The sequence below is a fragment of the Mauremys reevesii genome, linkage group 1 (assembly GCF_016161935.1).
Source record: "Mauremys reevesii isolate NIE-2019 linkage group 1, ASM1616193v1, whole genome shotgun sequence".
NCBI classification, from domain to species: domain Eukaryota; kingdom Metazoa; phylum Chordata; order Testudines; family Geoemydidae; genus Mauremys; species Mauremys reevesii.
This window is the reverse complement of record NC_052623.1, coordinates 256,827,345-256,843,530: the sequence shown is the minus strand read 5'-3', so window position 1 is coordinate 256,843,530 and position 16,186 is coordinate 256,827,345. Positions and strand designations below refer to the sequence as shown.

Genomic DNA, 16,186 nt, shown 5'->3' with positions numbered 1-16,186 from the left:
CAAGTATTTTGTAGAAAACCTCCTCAACTAACAGTTCATTCTTGTCTCAGCCCATTGTTTAAAAAAGTCCTTGGAAGCGTATAACACTTCCCAAAGTTTTTATTAGTCATGTCTCCTGGACAAGTTACATAGAAGCCCCCAATAACACATAAACATTTGCATTTTTAATACAGTGAACTCCTAAAATACTTAAAGTTAATTCAATAAAGTTTAAATTAATTGAATAATGTTTGTCACGATATTGCAGGAAATAGCAGGAAATTTCACAATCTCCATTGGAAGCCTATTCCAGTGCTTAACTATCGTTTTAGTTAGAAAGTTTCCCCAAATAGCTAATGTAAATCTCCCTTGCTGCTGATTAAACTGATTACTTCCTGTCCTTCCTTTAATGGACATAGAATCATAGAAGTGTTGGACTGGAAGGGACCTCAATAAGTCGTCTAGTCCAGTCCCCTGCGCTCAAGGGGAGAAGAGTTGATCACCATCCTCTTTGTAGCAGCACTTAACATATTTGAAGACTTTTATCAAGTCCATCTCAGTCTTTTCGGAAGACTCGTCATGCTCAATTTTTTTTAACCTTTATTTATAGGTCAAGTTTTCTACACCTTTTATTTTTGTTGCTCTTCTCTGGACTCTCTCCAGTTTGTCCATATCTTTCCTAAGATGCCCAGAATTGCACACAGTACTCCAGCTGAGGCCTTATCAAGTAGAGCAGTACAAATAGCTCCTATGTCTTACATATGACACTCCTGTTAATACATCCCAGAATTATAGTCAGCCTTGTTTGCAACTGCATCAAATTGTGAACACATATTCAATTTGTGATCCACTATAACTCCATTCCTTTTTAGCAGTACTACTGTCTAACCAGTTATTCCCCATTTTGTAGTTGTGCATTTGATTTTTCCTTCCTAAATACAGTATTTTGCACTTATCTTCCTTGAATTTCATCTTCTTGATTTCAGATGATTTCTCCAGTTTGTGAAGGTTGTTTTGAATTCTAATCCTGTCCCCCAAAGTGCTTTAATAGAATCATAGAATATTAGGGTTGGAAGAGACCTCAGGAGGTCATCCAGTCCAATCCCCTGCTCAAAGCAGGACCAACACCCACTAAATCATCCCAGCCAGGGCTTTGTCAAGCACCGCCTTAAAAACTTCTAAAGATGCAGATTCTACCACCTCCCTAGGTAACCCATTCCAGTGCTTCACCACCCTCCTAGTGAAATAGTGTTTCCTGATATCCAACCTGAGACCATTGCTTATTGTTCTGTCATCTGCCACCACTGAGAAGAACCTAGCTCCATCCTCTTTACAACCCCCTGCAGGTAGTTGAAGGCGGCTATCAAATCTCCCCTCGCTCTTCTCTTCTGTAAACTAAATAACCCCAGTTCCCTCAGCCTGTCCTTGAAAGTCAGGTGCCCCAGTCACCTAATCATTTTCGTTGCCCTCCATTGGACTCTCTCCAATTTGTTCACATCCCTTCTGTAGTAGGGGGACCAAAACTGGAAGCAGTACTCCAGGTGTGGCCTCATCAGTGCTGAATAGAGGGGAATAATCACTTCCCTCAATCTGCTGGTAATGCTCCTACTAATACAGCTCAATATGCCGTTGGCCTTCTTGGAAACAAGGGCACACTGCCGACTCATATCCAGCTTCTCGTCCACTGTAATCCCCAGGTCCTTTTCTGCAGAACTGCTCCTTAACCAGTCGGTCCCCAGCCTGTAGCGGTGGGGGACCCCACCCAGCGTGGTGTCATCTGCAAATTTTATAACCATACTCTCCACTCCATTGTCCAAGTCATTAATGAAGATATTTAATAGTACCAAACCCAGGACAGACCCCTGTGGGACTGCAGTTTGACAGCAAACTATTATTTGAATATGGTCTTTCAGCCAATTGTGCACCCACTTTATAGACCTTACATCTAGATCACTTTTCTCTAGTTTGCTTATGAGACTGTCAGGTGTGACTGTCAAAAGCCTTACTAAAATTACGATATATCATGTCTACAGCTTCCCCCTCACCCGCCCCATTCACTAGACCAGTAACCCTGTCAGAATTTTGACATGCTCCAATAAAGCAGAAGATCATGAGAGAGTTTCTATGCAGCCACTTAATGCCTGCCCAGGTAGTCTGAGGGAATGTGATGATACCATTGCCTCTGATGAGCACCTGCCACTGACATTCTTGGTACACTTGTGCAATACAGATTTATATACAGATTTAATAACTCAAGTTGTTTGCTACAAGTTGTCTCTGTTCTAAGATAACATGTTTTTATTTTATGTGGAGGTTCACTATGAACAAAGCAGAATAGTCAGCAGCCAGTCTAACCAATTTTTTTGTTTTATCAGGTCGGGAGGAGCCGGAGACAGGGGACTTTGGGTGTGTGTGTGTGTGGAGGAGGATGAGGAGGGGGAATCACGGACAGGGCGAGGGGTTATGGCTGCAGAGAGGTTGGGAAATGATGAAGGGTGATAGGCAAGCCTTGGATTGGTTATTTCAGAAAATCTGTTTTTTACTGGCCTCTGGCTAGGGAAGGGAAGCAAATGGCTACTTCCTGATCGTGAGGCAGATTAATGTAATGTTTCTAAAGACACACAGGGTAGAGGTTTGGAACTGAACATAAGAATGGCCATCCTGGGTCAGACCAATGGTCCATCTGGCCCAGTATCTTGTCTTTCGACAGTGACCAATGCCAGGTGCTTCAGAGGGAATGAACAGAGCAGGTAATCATCAAGTGATCCATCCCCTATCCCCCATTCCCAGCTTCTGGCAAACTGGGGCTAGGGACACTCAGAGCATGGGGTTGCATCCCTGACCACCCTGGCTAATAGCCATTGATGGATCTATCCTCCATGAACGTATCTAGGTCTTTTTAGAAACCTCTTATAGTTTTTAACTTTACAACAACCCTTGGCAATGGGTTTCCACAGACTGACTGTGTGTTGTGTGAAGAAATATTTCCTTTTGTTTGTTTTAAACCTGCTGCCTATTAATTTCATTGGGTGATCCCTAGTTCTTGTGTTAAGTGAAGGAGCAAATAACATTTCCGTATTCATTTACTGCACACCAGTCAAGATTTTATAGACCTCTATAGATTTTCACACGCCTGACAATGCAGGTACCTTGACTGCTGAAGGGAAAGAAATATGTGCATTGCCGGGGTTGCTAATGTGGATTCTTGGGCAATTCTTGGATCAAGAGGTTCCCGAAGTTTGCAGGAGAGCAAGGAGTACACTATGAGTGACATAGGGATTGCTAACTGCAGGCTAATTTGTCAACTCACTATTCTGAAATGGGACAATATGCCACCAAGCATCCTTAACTCTGTGTTAATTTAAGTTTTTTTGCCATTGCCTCTTTTATATAGATGCGTGGAGACTCCATGGCCCAGCTTGCAATGCTTCATCTTGATGCTGAGTAACCTCCATGCAGTGGAGTGGAGTTCACTTTAATCAAGGGGGAGCATTGTATGCTGAAGCCTGTAACCTCCATGAATTGCACCACTCTAATAAAAGTGGGAGTGTGTAATCTGTTGCATTGTATGATATTTAGGTGTGAACTTTTGTGTCCTGGCAAGTGGTCACCTCAATTGGGCAAATTGTGGGTGTCCCTGTTGTAAGGTGATTTGTATTTTCTGAAAGAGCCCTGTCAAATAATGAAATAAAACACAAAGTCGGGAAACGATCTAGTAAGAGATGGCACTTCCTATGGTAAAGGGGTAGCTGAAGAATGAGGTGACCTGCTATTTTTCAGGCAGTACAGGACAAAGATATATGAAAAGTACAGGACAAAAGTTTCCATTAAAAGATACCACATTTTAGTTATGATACAAAATGATACATTGTATCACACTGTTTGATATGTTGTATGATTACTGCTCTAAAACATTTTTTATCTGATCAAAAGCTTTTAAAGAGTTTCTTATTATATGCATTCAGCACCCCACCCAATCAAGGACCTTCCTTATTACATAGGATGGGTGGTCAGACTCCCATAGTCACAGGGGCAGCCTAATTGAACAAAGCACCATGCCTAAATCTCTGTTGGGTACCCAAGTCATCAGCCACATGCTGGCTGACCTTTTTCTAATGGTTATCCATGACAGTGGGTCAGGTGTGACTCTCCAGATGTGGCAACTGTGTGTAACTATCTCTGCCCAAGTAGTAATTCATTTCCCTGGGCCACAGGCACAGTGCTGGCAAAGCTTATCTCATAGTGTTCCCCATGGCAGGTAAGCAGCCCTTCCCTTTTATAGGGGCTGGCTGACAAGGGAGTTCAGTTCTTCCCTTGCATTGGGGAGGGAGGCTAGAAATGATTGTCTGTCTCTCTGTTACCTGAAAACAGGGCCAATGAGAGGGGAGGGAAGCCGGTACAAATTACTGGGGCCCGGCGGTCTGGAAGGAGGCCCGGGGCCCAGCTTCCCTGGCTTCGTCGGCCCTGTTTAGCTGGTCCACCCTTGCTGAGGGGCCCGAAATTTTTTTTCCACCGGGCCCGAACCCACTATCAGCAGCCCTGCCTGAAAGAGTCATTTAATTTGCTTAATTATTTATTTGTAAACCATTCCTTAAGATCATGCAGAACATAAAACAGATACAAATCCCACAAAGTAAACTCAAATACCTACCCATGTGAGAGGGGTCAGAAAGTTTTTATTGTCCATACATCCAAAACTTCAGGGCCTGATTCTCATGTGCACCAGGACTCCTTCATACCACTCTGGCAATGTAATGAGGCCTTAAGTGGGTGTAAGTTCAGTTGGTCAGAGCACTGTAAAAGGGCTTGAGTATAAATGAGAACCAGCCCCTCAATTTATACTCCAGGGTCCCTCATACCTGGATCCACAATATTCAGTTGTGTGGTCTTTCATCAGGATTGCATTTCACCGTGGTCTTCTGCCATCCCAGTATCATTTCAGTACAGCAATTCTTTATCACCATTGCTGTTTGACTAAATTATTGGTATCTCAGATTGAACATCCGATGGTGAAGAAACACGCTGAACTGTTGTTGGCCTTATCTGTGCTACAGAAATGAAACACTGGCAATGGAACTAATGGAACTTGCATCACACAGGTTTAAGCACAAATGGTTTAATGCATCCTCACTAGCCCTGCTAAACTGTGCTTTGAAACCTTGCAGGGTAGCACCACTAGCAGGACTAGCACTGTCCTAAACCATATCAGTTGCAAAGCTCTCTGATTACCTATCCCAGAGTTGCTGGCACAGCTCCCAACAACACTGCATTCCGGGAGACTTTGAAAGGCCATCAGTGCACTGTGGGATGGTAATGAGAAGACTAGTTTCAGCTTGTCTATATCTACATTGTTCTTAAAACAATTAATACTAGAATAGTTCAGCTCAGCCGGTATTCCCTGATGAAGCATAAGCTATGTGGTATTTAGCCCCACTATAAACTCTTTGGAGCTAGGGTTGCCATCTTTCTAATTGCTGGTAACTGAACCCCTGAGGCCCCACCCTTGCTCTGCCTCTTCCCCCCCAAAGCCCCAGCCCCATCACTAGCTCCTCTCCCCTTTCCCCGTCGTTCACTGGATTGTCTCAAGGTAGGAGGTGGCCCTGGCTGAGCAGGGCTGCCACAGGTTAGTGACCCTGCACCTCCTCTAGCCCTGCAGTAACTGGACTTTTGGTTAACAACCAGGCACCTGGGAACCTTAAATGGCTCCCAGACAGAGAAAACCAAAAACTGGACTCTCTGGGTAAAATCCAGATGGGTGGCAACTCTGTTTGGAGCACTTTTGCATATGTATGTGAGGTGTGTTACAATTGTTTGGGGAGCAAATACTTATTAAGGTAAATTTCTGTAGTTTAGACAACACCATGGTGACGGCTGAAACCCTTCTAAATTCATAGTTGTCAAGTTTCACTCTCAAGTCGAGGAGGTTGTACAACACTGGGAGGAAATTCGGATTTTGTTTCTCCAGTTTTACTTTCTCTCTCTGTTCTATCTTGTTCCCACCAAACCTGTAATTGTTCTCCATTTCCTCAGCTCCCTCCAACCCTGCTGGGGATATGAAATTTGCTGCACACCTTCAGATTTCTAGCAGACTGCTTTCCCTGTCAGTTTAATAATTGGTGCTCCCTTCTGTGACTGGAACCCACCAGTATGCTGAGTAGGAGGGCACTTGTGTTAAACACAGCAGAAAATCACCCATCTGATCAGTGTGTGCCTCCACAATATAGTCATCTGTTTCAGAAGCAAAAGGGAGATTAACAGTCTAGAGGAAATACAGTGGGAGTCAGGGCAGCTGGCAGGAGAAATGCCCCAAATGCAAGGGCTATCCTACTTTAGCCATACTACTTTCGCCAGGACTCTCAGTAGGCCTGAAAGTGAATGTTTGCATTTTCAACCTACAGTCTGTTTTTTAATTTCAAGTTTGTTTGCTTTATACAAGGAGAAAATCAGGAGTTTCCCAGCTTCTGAGCTGAAGTGAGAAAGTCTCCTTTCAGCTTGAATGAAGATTTCAAAACCAAAATTAATCCTATTGAATAAGGCCTGCTGAGCCATGGAAGGAAGAGCCCAGGCTTGCTTCCTGGTCGGCTTTTCATTTTTCATAGTCATACCTGCAGCAATAGGATTTAATTTTCTTCCACAAAACCAAGTTCCATGACTCTGTATGGAGAATTACTGCTGAATTGAGCTATCAGTTCGGAAAAGAGGCCTAAATATATCGCTTAACCCTTGGTAGTATACTATTTACTATGGTCATACCAGTCAAAAGACATTATTGCTTTGAGAAAAATAAGCTGTTTCGTTTCAAAGCACATGAAACAAACGTGAAATCTATGAGAAATGAATTATGAAGCATGAAGTTCTGAAGGGGTGAAGTTCTACCTTATGGAAAAGCTTTCATAGAACTCCTTTGCTCTGTAGCCTTTTTAGTACCACTAGAGGGTGCTCCAGGAGAACTAATAATCTCCTGCAGTCCCTTCTACAGTGTACCGAGATCTGTGTTGTTAATATCAGATACTGGAGTGAATTTTTTGGTGAAAGTGAGTTACTATCAGCACAGGTTGAACCAAAACTATTTGAAGCAGACACGATTCAAGCTTCATCCACACCACGTTGCTGGGGCACTTCATTCTTCATCTACAGCAGCGGTTTTCAACCCATGGTTTTCAAGTCCGCAGACTGTGTCTAAGATTTCCAATGGGGTCCGCACCTGCATTTGAAATTTTTTAGGGGTTCACAAATGAAAATAGGTGGAAAGCCACCGAACTACAGCATCCCTACTGTTCCAGGTGTAAACTTTTCTTGAGCAGTCGCTGGTAGTTGTTCCAAACATGGAGCATTTTTGTTGTAGGGGCACTTTTTCTTTCCATGCCACCGCCTATGTCTGATACTGAACACGTCACAGTGAAGTAAATGTATTTACTGATAAAACTAAGTAATATTTTTTCATTGGTATGTACAACTGCCTCCATTGTTTTGTTTACTGTCTACGAGTGAAGCAGCCCTTATTGCAGTCACTGTATTTCTAATTGCTCACTTCCATCCTATGTTCTTCCTTACGACTCTCCCCTTCCCCCTTCATTTCCCCTGCCAGACTCGAACTGTACAGAAAAGTGCCAAATCTGCGAATCCTGGCCTGCGGTGGGGATGGAACGGTAGGTCTTCTGTGCATTTCATGTCAAACTCGATGATTGTCTCCATTAACTCAGAAAGGACAGAGATGGACAAAAAAGCCCCTGCAAGGGAGACCTCAGTCCAGTATCTGCTTGAAGGGAACATTAATAATTAAGAGACTTTTCAACATGATAAAATATATTGCAAAGTTTCCCTTGCCACCCTGGTTAAGAATATCTGGTGGGTAAGGTGCTATCTGTTATAATATTTGTGGATTACATTCTTGTTATGAATAAAATATGTACGTGATACTATGCCTAAAAAAGCTTCCTTCACCCTTAAGCAGCTTTTACAACTGAACAATATTCAATTTTACTGGTCTTTTCCTCTGCTGTATCACCATTCTGACTGTTGCTGATATCCAAAAACTGATGATCCAGTGGGAAGGGGGTATGTGGTGTAGGCATAGTTTGACTTCTGTATTTGGGAGGAGGGGCAGTTCCAGTCAGGCCAGCAGGGCCACGTGTGTGTGGGGGGGCAAACTCCATGCTTCTCCGAGACTTGCAGTTGAGGGGGCAGTATCCTCTGTCCTATCCAACTATGCCCATGGTATGTGACGAGGCGTCAGGAGATCCACTTTCTATTCCATGTCTGCCATTGTCTCCCTTTGTGACTATATGTAGGTTGTGTGTTCCTCTCCCAATTCCTTTGTAAAAGATTTTGATATCTGTGCATGAAAGGAAGGATGGTTCAGTGGTTAGGGTGCTACCCTGGGAGTTGGGAGACCTGGGTTCAATTTCCTGCTCTGCCACAGACTTCCTGTGTGACTTCGGGCAAGTCATTTAGTCCCTCTGTGCCTCAATTCCCCATCTGTAACATAGGGATAGTCCAGGGGTCTGATGAGGATCTCTAAATTAGAGATTGTGTGGTGCTCAGATTCTACACTGACAAGGACCATATAAATATCTAAGGGCAGGTCCATACTCACCACGCGGGTCGACGTGGTGAGTTCGACTTCACGGAGTTCGAACTATCGCATCTGATCTAGACGCGATAGTTCGAACTCCGGAAGCGCCGCGGTCGACTCCGGTACTCCACCACTGCAAACGGCGGTAGTGGAGTCGACGGGGGAGCCGCGGAGTTCGACCCCGCCGCGTCTGGACGGGTGAGTAGTTCGAATTAGGGTACTTCGAATTCAGCTACGCTATTCCCGTAGCTGAATTTGCGTACCCTAATTCGAACCCCCTTTTTAGTGTGGACCAGGCCTAAGATATATAGGTGCTGAGTATTAGATATGGTTGTGATTCTTCTGCTCATACACGCATACTCCTGCTAGCTGTCATTGAGTTAACATAAGTATAAGTAGCATTGTAGCTGCGTTAGCACAGGCAGCTGCAGTGGAGACATGGCCAAGCCATGCCAAGTACAAACCCCTCTGAAATCGGTGGCTATGTGTTTGTCATGGTTCAACCATGTTTCTGCTGCTGCTCCCCATGCTACCGTGGCTACAATGCTAGCTCACTGAGTGCTTGTGGGAGCATATGTACATGAGGAGGAGAATCACATCCCTACTTCCTAGTGTAGATGTAGCCTATTTCTGAGCCAATATAGAAGTCGTCTTCTTCATAATCAACTTTTCTCAATATTGCCTGTGATTTTGTCATACTCCAGTGTGTATGACATCGCACTGTCCCTTCTGAGATAGCTAAATGTGATCAGGCGCATTTCCACCAGGGTGGGTGTATAAGGTGTAGGGGCTACCCTGATGACAGAACTCTGCCACCCAAGCTGAGAAATCATATCATTGAGGGTTAAATCTGTTGGAACGGCTTATAATGGACATAAGCAGGGATATTCAAAGAAATGAGGCCCCCCAACTCCCATTCAGTTTCAGGGGAAGCTGGGTATCTAATCTCCTTAGGCTCATGTAAAAATCCCAGCCTTAGTGAATATTTAATATGAATGGAAGGGTGCCTTCACTGTCAGAGAGAAAGTAAGAGTGAACCAGCTAGGGTCCAGCAAAGGGACATCTTCTGTGATTCACTAGGGATTGTTTCCTCCAGAACCTACAGGACACTGTTTCAGCGGAGGACATAGTGAAAATAGATAACCTTCCAATGTATTTGTCAAATGTATGCAGTCTACCTTCCAAGGGAGCTGAAACTATAATATGAGATAGTCTAGGTCCACAGAATTTTAATATAAAAATTAGTGCAGCTCGATTGGTTCTTACCAACTCTTGTTTTCTCTTGACTTCACAGTATGAGCAATAGGGGGCAGCACCTTCTCATTAGTGTGAACAACTCTAGACTGTTCTCTTTGCTGCTGTTAAATTTGAAACAAATTAATATCTCATTGTCCCAAAAGCCAATGAAAAATCTTGCTCAGATGGGCTTAGTGACTATTCAGTGAGACCAGATATCACTTTGCCTTGCTGACATGAAACAGAAAGTGGAAGCTTTTCCAGTTTCATTGCTTGCTCTCCTTTTCCTGGGGATACATGGAAGGCTGTAGCCTCCAGGGCTATCAATCTCCGCTCCTTTCACCATCACACAGTTCACAAAAGATGGTAGGCCTTGTCACCCCTAACCCCAAGATTGCTGTTGGATATTTAGACACTGGGTCAAACTAAATAATAAGGCTTACCACTCAAATAGAATCAATTTATGTATCATTTCAAAGCAGTTTTACAAAGGTGATTTAATAGTAGTATCTCCACTCTCCAGATTGGGAGACTAAGGCACAGATGAAGTGACCCGCCCAATTTTAGATTGCAAGTCAATGACAGAGTGGTGGTCCAATGGCAGAGTGGTGGTCCAATTGGCTTCAAGGGGCCCAGGATTTCACCTTAGGGTTTCCTGACTCCATCGCTTATTCTAAGTACCAGGGGCCAGATTTTTAAAGGTATGGGAGTTAGGCTCCTAGCCCCTTTTGAAAATCCCACTAGATGCCTAAAAACCTTAAAAAATCTGTCCTTCAATGACTGTGCTTCCCACACTACCATTTTAAAGTATAAATTCTACATTATTCTAATATAGTTAAATAGCTCTTTTCAGCTCAAGGAAATGCAGAAAGTCCTTTAAAAATTCTATACCTATAAGAGTCACTTCCACCACCACATACCACTAATCCACAGCTATTGGTAGAACATGAAAGCCATTTAACAGCACAAAGCAACACTACTCAGTAGTAAACCAGAATTCTTTAGCTACTGGAGCTCACGTAGGAATTTGGCCTGGATAGCAAAGCTAACATTTCCACTCTTGGAAAAAGTACCTTGGGATCTTTGATAACCACAAATGATCAGGACCTTGGTTTTGTGCCTCATTTAAAGGATGGCATCTCCAGCGGTAAAGTGCCCTTTAACCTTTGCTTTCAATGCTGTTACTGTGAAAAAATAATTAGGATGAGTTTCAGATGTTTGGTCTTAGTAATTTTCAACTTAATTTTTGTATTCAGTTTTTTAAAATGCTGTCTAGTTTTGCTTTATGTTTCTTGGTATTCTGTAGAAGATAATCCAGGAGGTCTTTTGTTTTATGACAAGAATTTCAATAAAAAACCTTCAAAGCAATGTTCAGTCAGGTATGAATACAAGTCCATAATTGTAGGTGCTTTTGTTTCCTGCTCAGGGAGAGGGTGGAAGTGATTGTTGTTAAATCAATAGAACAATAAATAATGCCAATTCATTATTTTTAATAATCAGCATTTATATACAACTCGACATCCAGTTGCTCCTTGTAACACTCCTGTGAGGCAGGCTAATAAATACTGTTATCCCTATTTTGCAGAAGAGGAAGCTGAGGCAGGGAGGCTAAATGGTTGGTTTTCAGCAGTGCTCATTTCTGCATCTCCCACTAATATCACTTGACCATTTGTGTGATGAGGATAAACTCTGTTTGTCTGTTTCTCTCTCTTTCACTATTTAAATGCACCTAATTTGATTTCTTTCCCTTTCCTGTTCTCTGTTTGCAGGTGGGCTGGATCCTCTCCATCCTGGATGAGCTACAGCTCAGCCCCCAGCCTCCTGTTGCCGTCCTTCCCCTTGGCACTGGGAATGACCTTGCTCGCACCCTCAACTGGGGAGGGGTAAGCACTGACTCCAGTACCCTCTTCTTGGGGACTTACCTGCTATTCATTCTAATTGATAGTTGTTATAGAGTGGGGTTTCTGCTAGCTACAGCAGTGGAGTGAAGGCAGGGATGTATCCAAAATCCATTCCAGATTTAAATTGATTTTTGTGCCTGTTTCCATTCTTGTGATGCACTTAGAATTATTGCAGATGTAGACAAATACAATTGAAGTTCTTCCCTGTTCCATGGTGGGATCCAGAGTCTGTTCAAAGCTGACAGCAAAATTAAATTCTAATACATCTTTCTAGCCCACACAATGAAGTAAAATTCAGGGCACCTCAGCTGCTCTGATAACTAGTGCCTGCTTTGGTCCAGATCCTGCAAATGAACTGTGTGAATTTCAGCAGCTGCATGTGGTTTCTTGAATGCTACTTTTGCTTGTTTTTTGGTTCTTATGGATTTGCACCCTCTGAGTTTTGCTTTGATTTTTGGGTTTATGCAAGCCTGAAAAGTGAAATCTCAGCTCATCTGAAACAAACAAGTTTTGGCATGGTTTGTGGTTGCAACCATCCAACCCGCCCTGACATCTATGAAAAGGTTTATGCGAAACTCAGATTGTATCTGCCCAAAGGTTCACCAACCCATACTGTGTTTCAGGTTTGTGATGAAACAAGGCAAGATCTTATGAACAATTTGGGGCAGAGATTTTAATGCATGTGTGTACAGAATCTTGCCACCTGTGGTCAGTAGGACCTGTGGACTGCAGAAAAGGGCATGGCACTCTTAGTAAAATCGGTTAAGTCACCTCCATATACCATTGGCCTTACTGTGCTGGTCAGAGATTGTAAATCTCAACAGTTATTTGCCAAACTTCTTGTTCCTGGTTCATCCACAGTCTAAATTTATGAACCTGTTGGGCAGACTTAGTCTGGATTTCATGCAAACTTCCTTCATGCAGATCTGGCCTGGCATGGTCACTGGTGTCTCAGTGAGGTAATTAACGTGTGACGTGATGGTGTTCTAGAAGTCCATTAGTGAGTCTTTGGTGGTGCTCATTCTGCTTCCAGGGTTACACAGATGAGCCTGTCTCGAAGATTCTCTGTCACGTAGAAGATGGGACTATTGTCCAGCTGGACCGCTGGAACCTCCAGGTGGAACGAAACCCCGATTTGCCGCAGGAAGAAATTGAGGACGGGGCACGTAAGGTTAGAGCTGCCTGTTTTCCAGCAGAGAGAGCCTGCAGGATGCAAGCTGGGGTTTCTGGGACTCAGGAAAACATTTTCCACTCTCGTCTCCTCCTACAGCAAGGTTAAAGATATCACCATGTTCAAAAGTAGATCACAGTTACAGCATGCTGTCCATTTGTTGTCCCTCATAATGCTCGATATCTGAGCGCTTAAACAAACTCCTTGTTCCCTGGGTCAAAGGACGAAAATCTGCGGCATCTCATTTGTTTGATTATTACTTCTTCCCCTGGCCTTGTTAGCTGTGGTGATAAAGGCTAGTCCCATGATCCAGTCCTCAATTGATTGAAAAACCACAAAGCATATGTATATTCTTTGGGCTGCTGCTAGTGGATACCAGTCGTGTATCTGTTCTCTAAGCAAGGTGTTTTGTATGGGTTGCTAGCCTGTGTGTCTTGAGGGTGTCACCCTCTTCCCTCTGTGTGGTCCCGTTACATCACTGACCCTCCCCCATTTGTTCTGCGAGTTGGAAGGTTTTCAAATATTTTGGAATATTTGTCATGGGAGGAACTGTATTTTTGTTCTCTCCTGTTTAATCCGCAATTATTTTAAAGTGAGGCAATAGCGAGAAAAGGGATTCTGTGAAAATGACTCCTTGTCCTTGCACATAGAGCCCTCTAACCTTTCTGAGTTATAATTTACTGAACTCTAGCTTTTCTTTTTGTCAGCCTAATAGAGCCAATATAGCAGTGAAAGGGCCAGATGTGCTCTAGTCTGCCTCATGCATCATCAACAGAATTACCAGCCGAGTTCTGAATCCAGGATCTGTATCACTGCTGATGATGTATGAAGCAGAAAGAACACAGCTTGATTTTTCAGATGCCATGCTGAGCTTGTAGTGCCAGCAATTAGGAGAATCTTTGTTTTGACATGTTAAGTAGAAGATTGCTGAGAGAGGATAAATAGCGAACCCCATGATGTCATGTTTACAGAGTCACTTATGTGACCATAAAGCACTGCAGATGTGTTTGTGTTCTTTCATTTTTGCATTTGATTATCTTCAGCAAGTTGTTTCCAGCCTTCATAGCAACTCTGCATATAAAATTTCCCACAGCTTTCTCTTCTCTCCTTCTATAGCTTTTCAAGAAGCTGTTAATTTGAGGGATGGCATGAAATGTTTGGTAGTCTTTTCTTGCATACTGTACCCAAAACAGTTTCACATGTTTTCTTTCTGGTCTTTGATTGCAGCTTCCACTCAGTGTCTTCAATAATTACTTCAGCCTTGGATTTGATGCACATGTCACACTGGAATTCCATGAATCCCGAGGTGAGAGGAACTCTTATTTCCCTTAGCTGGGGAATCATAGGAATGGACAAATGGCTTCTGAATTTTAGCTAGGGTTGGCTATGACAACTTGTTTCCCAGATCTAAAGAGAATGTTGAAACATATAAACTCCTGTCCCAGACAAGAAAGTGGGAAGAATGATTCTAGCACTAGTTTCTGAAGGACTTATTATGCCACATTTGGACAAATGTGTCCAGTTTTGAGCATCACACTGAAGAAAGGATACTGAAAAAATAGAAAAGGTTTTGGTGATATAACAAGATTGATTAAATTGGTTGGAAAAGCTGAGATTCATGGGAGGAAAAGAGACTAAGAGGGGAGAGATTTGAAGTTTTGAAGCTTCTAAAGGAAATGTTAAAGAGAGCTGTTGATACTATAAAAGGCTTATGTTGATCCAGAATGAGGACATGTTGACAAAAATAAGGAAACAGCAGAGAGAAAAAGAGAATTTACATTGGGTGCAAATTTTTCCAACAGTGGGGGAGGATTTGGGAGGGGGAGTGATAGGGATGTGAAATTGTGGATTGTAGATGGCAGCAGTAGTAAAGTCATGTTTACGGAAGAACTAGAGAGAGACTTATTATGGAAGACTATGGTATAGTATACTGAACCCTAGATCTACTATGTTCGTAAGGAAATAAACAGGCCTTCATAATAATCCATAAAAATCCCCCAGAAGTCTTAGCGTGGGCTCTCTTCATACTGATGAAGATTGTGTCCTGACAGAAACGCTCTCAGAATTCCAAATATGCCTAAACAGCTGAGTTTTGGCTTGACAGGCAGTACATTGTGTGCATGTGTTAGGTAAGCATATTTATATTACCAGGGCTCCTGTTCAATTTTCCTTGGTCAGCTTGTTGTTGATTTAGCTGTGTGAGTTCTGAACTGAAGCCTCACTTGTTCTCATTTTTATACTATAACAATGCCATTAAAAAAGTAAAAAGATAACACCCTCATGCCAGGCTAAATAAAGAGCTGAATGCCTGATGGAATGAGCTAATGCATATTTTATAATGTTTAAGACTGCTGTAAGCTTCAGGAATAATAATGAAGGGCCACAGAAGGGCACGGGAATGAAATGATGACAGCACTATGCATTTCTTTATGAATGCACCCCAGTGTGCATTCCTAATGTGGTTGCAATACAGTATAGATGAGTTTCATGGCTACCCTCTCGCTTAGTGGAAGCATTGCTTAATTATTAAGTTGTAGAGTTATATAAAGAATGAATGTTATTCCAGACATGCCAGTGTTTTAAAAATTTAGATGAGAGAGAGAAAATACTCAGAGCAATCTGTGTGTGGGTATGTGTGGATGGGGAAGCTTGCAAAGCACCTACATCTGCTGTTCCCATTCTAGCTGGCACAGTTATTTTCTCTCTTTCTCGAACACAAAAACTTACAAATGAGTCCTGCGTGTATAGGGGGAGAGAAGCTTAAAGCTTACATTTTGGTGTCATTGTTGTCTTGTGTGTGTTTGTTTTCATTTAATTTCCTCTGTCGTGTTATTTATGGAAATAATCAGGATGGATCAGACTCTGATCTCATTTACAACTGGTATAAATCCAGAGTAACTCCATTGAAATCAGTGGAATTACTCTGGGTTTACACTAGTTTCGTTAAAGCAGAATTTGGTCCAATAAATGGAATGTGCATGCGCATTCCTGCATTCAGAGCTATTGTTAATGATATAAAATATCATGAAGCAAATACAATAAATAAAGATACTGACTTGAACTTTCCCAGTCCACTCAGGCATTTCACAGTGTGGAAATGTAACTGCCCTCTAAGGTGGTTGGGTATTTCCCTTTAGGTAGACTAGGTAGTAAGAATCTCAAATGTTACTTTTAATGAACGTTGCCTTTTCAGTAGTGACCTCAGTGGTTATGTGACCAGTTACTTGTTTGAGGGGAGATTGAACCAGTAGGCTTGGTCCTGAATATGGGGCAGCATGTAGCTATGCTGTTCCGGGAAGTGCTCTGGGAAGGAAACTCTGCTTC

At 42.7% G+C, this 16,186-nt stretch overlaps 1 protein-coding gene across 5 annotated transcripts in view; it reads left to right on the top strand.

The window, feature by feature from the left end:
* Window positions 1-16,186, top strand: part of DGKI (diacylglycerol kinase iota) — a 293,322-nt gene that overhangs the window by 152,175 nt on the left and 124,961 nt on the right. For all 5 annotated transcript variants that reach the window (XM_039520216.1, XM_039520215.1, XM_039520214.1 and 2 more), the window contains 4 exons: window positions 7,568-7,628; window positions 11,560-11,673; window positions 12,725-12,862; window positions 14,090-14,168. In XM_039520216.1, the coding sequence (XP_039376150.1) occupies window positions 7,568-7,628; window positions 11,560-11,673; window positions 12,725-12,862; window positions 14,090-14,168 (392 nt within the window). The remainder of the gene's footprint in view (window positions 1-7,567; window positions 7,629-11,559; window positions 11,674-12,724; window positions 12,863-14,089; window positions 14,169-16,186) is intronic.